At 38.7% G+C, this 5145-nt stretch overlaps 1 protein-coding gene across 1 annotated transcript; it reads right to left on the reverse strand.

Moving 5' to 3' along the window:
• Positions 1 to 747: 747 nt before the first annotated feature.
• LOC105211908 (pupal cuticle protein 36) lies at positions 748 to 2019 on the reverse strand. The gene is made up of 2 exons (XM_011183600.2): positions 1868 to 2019; positions 748 to 1789 (listed from the first exon to the last, which is right to left on the reverse strand). The coding sequence occupies exons 1-2, from the start codon at positions 1880 to 1882 to the stop codon at positions 968 to 970; spliced, it is 837 nt and encodes a 278-aa protein (XP_011181902.1). The 5' UTR covers positions 1883 to 2019; the 3' UTR covers positions 748 to 967.
• Between the last annotated feature and the right edge of the window lie 3126 nt (positions 2020 to 5145).

Consider the following 5145-nt stretch of genomic DNA (forward strand, 5'->3'; position numbering starts at 1 on the left):
AGTTTCAAACTTGAATCGACCATTTCTTTTTCTCCGCATATAATTTACGAATTGCTGTTATTTTATATATCGGTACGAATATTTAATTTCTATTTCTTTTAATGAGATCGATTTGAAATTGCGCTATACATAAACTGAAAAAAAAGAGCGGTCCACGGATTGATAAACCATATATACGAACAAAACATAATCCCTCGACAATGTAATTGACCGCAGCGGGGAAAAACTGCTGCCTTGCAAAATAAATTATTGTTGAGCACTTATTATGGTGTACTGACAAAATAATTAAATTTTACTACAGCGAATTGCAAAATGAGCAAACAAAATGGGATCGGGGGCTTAAACCATATATACACATACAGAGAGATTAAAAATATTTTCGAGCATTGCTGACCGCAGTTGATTGACAAATGCGCTGCGGGCGACGTGAAATCAATGGAAAATGCGCAACGCAGCAATCGAAAAACCGTTGAGTGATGAAGTGGAGGCGGGTAAGCCTGTCACTCGAGGCGAGCTATTGGCGTATGTGCGACTACAATGAGCGAAATGCGTCAAGCGCTATTGGAAGCCAAAACAAATGGAAAAGCTATGATTTTGATATTTTTTCGCAAAGTACAAAATTTTGGCAACCCGCAATTGTTTTTTTTTTTTTGTTTTGCTTGGTTTGCACCAGCTGTGTGGCAGTTGGAAGTCACTGCGTTAGTGGGTCACCAGTGTACGTTGTAATAATAGTGATTTGCGAAAAACTTTTCAATTTCAATTCATACAAAAACTTATTTATTTATTTATTCACCACTCGCATGACAAACTGAAAAGTTTGTGCCTTGCAAAGTGCAAAAAATATACAAAAAGATTTAACAATGCTCTGCGCTTCACTTGTGGTTCAACGCAAAGCGTAAAGCGATTATAAAAAATATTTAACAACAATAACAGTACTAAATAATCAACAAACAACAACTATCTCAGCTTATTTGAAATTGGGTGGCAAGTATGCATTGTTACCGGCATGTCCGCCGATGGCACCACCGCCAATACCACCACCAATACCAGCACCAACACCAGCTCCAGCGCCAGCATGAGCACCAGCACCGGCACCATCGCCGCCACCGAGTGAGCCGATGACCGAGCTGACTGGTGCGACACCCTCGTCGGTGACCTGGCTGCTGCCGCCGAGCGCATCGTATTGAGCTTGGATTTCCTGTTGGGCATGTTGAGCCTCCTCGGCGGTCTTGTACTTGATGAAGAAGACTTCGGGTTTGGTGGTGACTGGGGCCTGTTCCAAGACTTGTGCGTCGATATCGGTGCCGTCGGTCTTCTTGTTGAGCACATAGATGACGGTCTTCTCTTCGTTGATGGCGGGTGTGATCTTGATGGAGGCCTTCTTTTGTGAACGGTTTGGCGATTTGATGAAGACAACATTGTAGTTCTTGCGTGGCACACCGACGGTGATGTGTTTCTCTTGGTATTGCTCCTCAGCATCTTCGGGTGCGGTATGGATGAAGAAACGTTTTGAGACTACAGCTTGTTGTTGTTGCACGCCAGCACCGCCATGTCCGAAGAAACCACCTTGTCCACCGCCAATGCCGCCGGAAACACCACTGCTGCTACCGCCGAAGAAAGCGCCACCAGCACCGGAGGACTGACTGAACTGACCGAAACCACCATGTCCATGTGCGATCGCGCCACCTGCGCCATGTCCGGCACCATGTCCGACACCATGTCCAGCGGAAGCTGGGTTGTAGTTATAGCCTTGTGGTGCGGCGATGGCCACGGCGGACAAACACAAAACCTATATGAATGAGAGTAGAAAAGTTAATGTAGCGTTAGTGCTGCTGTGTGTAATCCTTTGAAGACCGCAAGTGCTTACAATGAATCCACGCATTTCTCTGCTTAGGTTTGTTTAGTTGGGATAGTTGTGGTTGTTGTGTGACTGTAGTTGTTTGGTTTGCTTGAAGCTTTGCTTTGAACTGATGAACTGTGGCACGGCGCAGCACTTTTATAGCAACCAAAAGTTTGGCAGCACGCAGATGATGGACCCCAGCGCGGCGCATCACCATTACAGCACTTCAGCGTGCACACCCCCCATCGCTCTCTGTGCCCTCGAGTCAGCCGCAACGCCTCCTCAGTCAGCATCCGCAACATAGCTGGGCTTAGTAAATAGTTTTAGTTGTTGCACTTCCACGCTCTTCGCATCGCGTCAGCTGATGGATTTCTTATCGCTTTTAATGTTGTCTAGCATTGTTGCTTCTCACTTTGTTGTTGTTGTCAGCACTAGCAACGCTGACTTTCGTTCAATTTTCAGCGCTCTGCTTGCACCAATCTGTTCCGCAGTATCCGATTTTGGGTTAATTACCCAGCTCGCTGCTCGTACCGCAACTACAGCTCGAGCTTCAGCTAACGCGGCGTTGGGCGCTAGCTCAGCTTATTTGATTATCTAGCGTATCGATGGTATTTCTATTTTCAAACTAATACTAATTTCTATAAATTCCCAATGACCTGTGGCTAAGTGCGCTCAGCTGTGGCCGGAGCGTTGCCAAAACATTTCTTTGGCTGACACCTCGCCAACATTGGCGATCTTAGGCGACCATTGGATCGGAGATAAGCGCAGCAGTAACAGTGCGGACACAAACGTATGAAGCGGTGAGCAAAGCGTCGTACATATGTATGTAATTACAAGCTGACATAGCAGCGCATAGAAACCCATGTCAAGCCTTGCGTCATATATAGTAATTATCCAACTGTTTCGCTTTAGTGTAAATTTCAACGCCACTGCCGCCGCGGCCACACCGCTTGCCGCTCGTCATCAGGTTGCATATAGCTACATAGATACATATGTATGTAATATAACCTGCGGCAATTACTCGCATACATATGTATGTTTGTATATACAAGCATGTACTATATGTCAGCGAATTTGTTTTAGTTTAGCGGCACACATGCATACACATAAACATATGTCCATACATACAGTATGTATGTGGAGTCACAGTACCTGTAATATTTAATTTGAATATTTTCTTTTAATTTATTTCCATTCAATTTAAGAAACTACAAATCATCACTGTTTTATTACTTTTGTCTATTTTCGCGGCGCAAAAAAAGCTTTCTATTATGCTGCCTGCTTTGTTGTTTCTGTAGATGCCTGTGTTGTTTAACTGTAAACTGTCCATTTATGAGCAATAATTACAAATTTAGCTTTTCTTGGATTTTTATTTCATTCTTTTTGCCTTTTCTAGTTTTTGTTGTTTTTTTGCGAAATTGCGAATTTTCAATTGTTTTTGCATTTATTTGTATACTATTAAGATGAATTTGATGGTTTAGCGACATTTATGCAAAATCAATATAAAAACAAAATAAATAGTTTTAAGAAAGGCAAAAAAAAAAAATAAAAATAAATAAAAAAAGTTGTGGAACTATGTCGTAAACAGACACTAAAACTGATGGCCCACATTAAAACATTTAAGTTAAGAGCAATAAGAAATAAAATAAATTGATTTTTAAATCATTTCAGAAGATGGCTTACTATTTTTAGGAGCTAATTTGTTTTGTAATTTAAGTATATGTCTATAGTAGATTAGTGGATAAACAGGGTGCACAGGGTGCACAAACTTTTATGTTAGTACAGAATGAATAACTTTGATATGGGTTAAACACGTTTTGGAAACCTATTTTCAATTCTTCACAATATCAACCATTAATTCCTTCATACCCTTTTATATTATTTACTAGCGGACCCTACAGACGTTGTTCAGCATGATATTTCAAACTATTAGGATATTAAACAAAGCATTGGATTGACGATTTGGTACACAGACAGTAGCGACATCCAATTATAAAACATTTCCCAAACAAATTTTCCCAAAACAATACCTTCAGGCGGTTTCTATACAGTAGCACTGGCGCATTCTATTTTTGGCAAATAGAAAACATCAAAAAAATTCATAGAAATAAAATTTATTGAATTCACTATATTAAATGTCATTCAAATCGACCAAGTCGTTTAGGAGTAGTTCAGTGACATACACACACATAGACGAATTTCATTTATAAATATTAATAACATATATATTTGTTTTATCAACACAGCTTCCAAAATATCGTGACCAACAGGCTCTTCTAATAAATCTACTCGCCGTTTGGTTAAAAATTTTGTGGAGCACAGGATAGTGAAAGATCGACATCGTACAGCTTGTCAACTAATATTGGCGACTGACCATTCTGGATGCATGGCTGTGCAGGACTAAATAATCTATCGAATCTTGCCAATAATGAACCAGATATATGGAAAAAAGTATATGAGCGACGCTAGCACAATCACACTATCTAGTGGCGTTAATATAATATGAAACATTTCGGGATCTGGAGAATATAAAATGTCTGCTAATGCGTGAAAAAGATCTTGACATGATCAGATGTATCATGTTAATAAGAGTAACGAATTAAATAAAATCATCACATTAAAGATAAAATATGGGGCATCCAGGATATAGCTGTTTTTTGGACATAATGTTTTAAAGAAGAAATAAAGCGCTTATAATTTACTGATATGACAAAGAATATAGCTTCATTATAAAGATAAGGATTTATCATTATGTTTTAAAAATGATTTCGGGCAAGTAATTCCATCCATTATGAAATGATAAACCAAACTAAAATGCCCAACTCAAAAAACTCTTTGAAAGCCTCACCTCTAAAAAAACACCCTCTATATGTGTGAATATATTTATATATAAAATAAAAACTAATTCGCTTCTATTTCATCAATAAATATTGTGTCATTTTATTCGCGCATATCGAATGCTATAAATATTTATTTGTGCGCTGAAAGTTTTAATGACACGGATTATTGGATTGTAATAAATCGGTTAGATATGAGATAACTCACTCAGTATGCCAGTAAAGAGACATATAACCTTTGTTGCTAACTTCCAAAATGATTTTGTTAATTACCTGATGATTTGAAGCGTATAAGGTTATAGAAATAATGTAAACAAATTAAAAAAATATATATGCGTTAAGAGATATATTTATGTACAACTACATACATGTATACACGAGTACATATATAACTATTTAAGTACTGTCCTTCCTTGGTTCGTGTGTGTAAACCTTGATTTATAGAAAAAATTACAAAAAAGTTTCTTC

This window comes from Zeugodacus cucurbitae, chromosome 2 (assembly GCF_028554725.1).
Source record: "Zeugodacus cucurbitae isolate PBARC_wt_2022May chromosome 2, idZeuCucr1.2, whole genome shotgun sequence".
In the NCBI taxonomy this organism is placed as follows: domain Eukaryota; kingdom Metazoa; phylum Arthropoda; class Insecta; order Diptera; family Tephritidae; genus Zeugodacus; species Zeugodacus cucurbitae.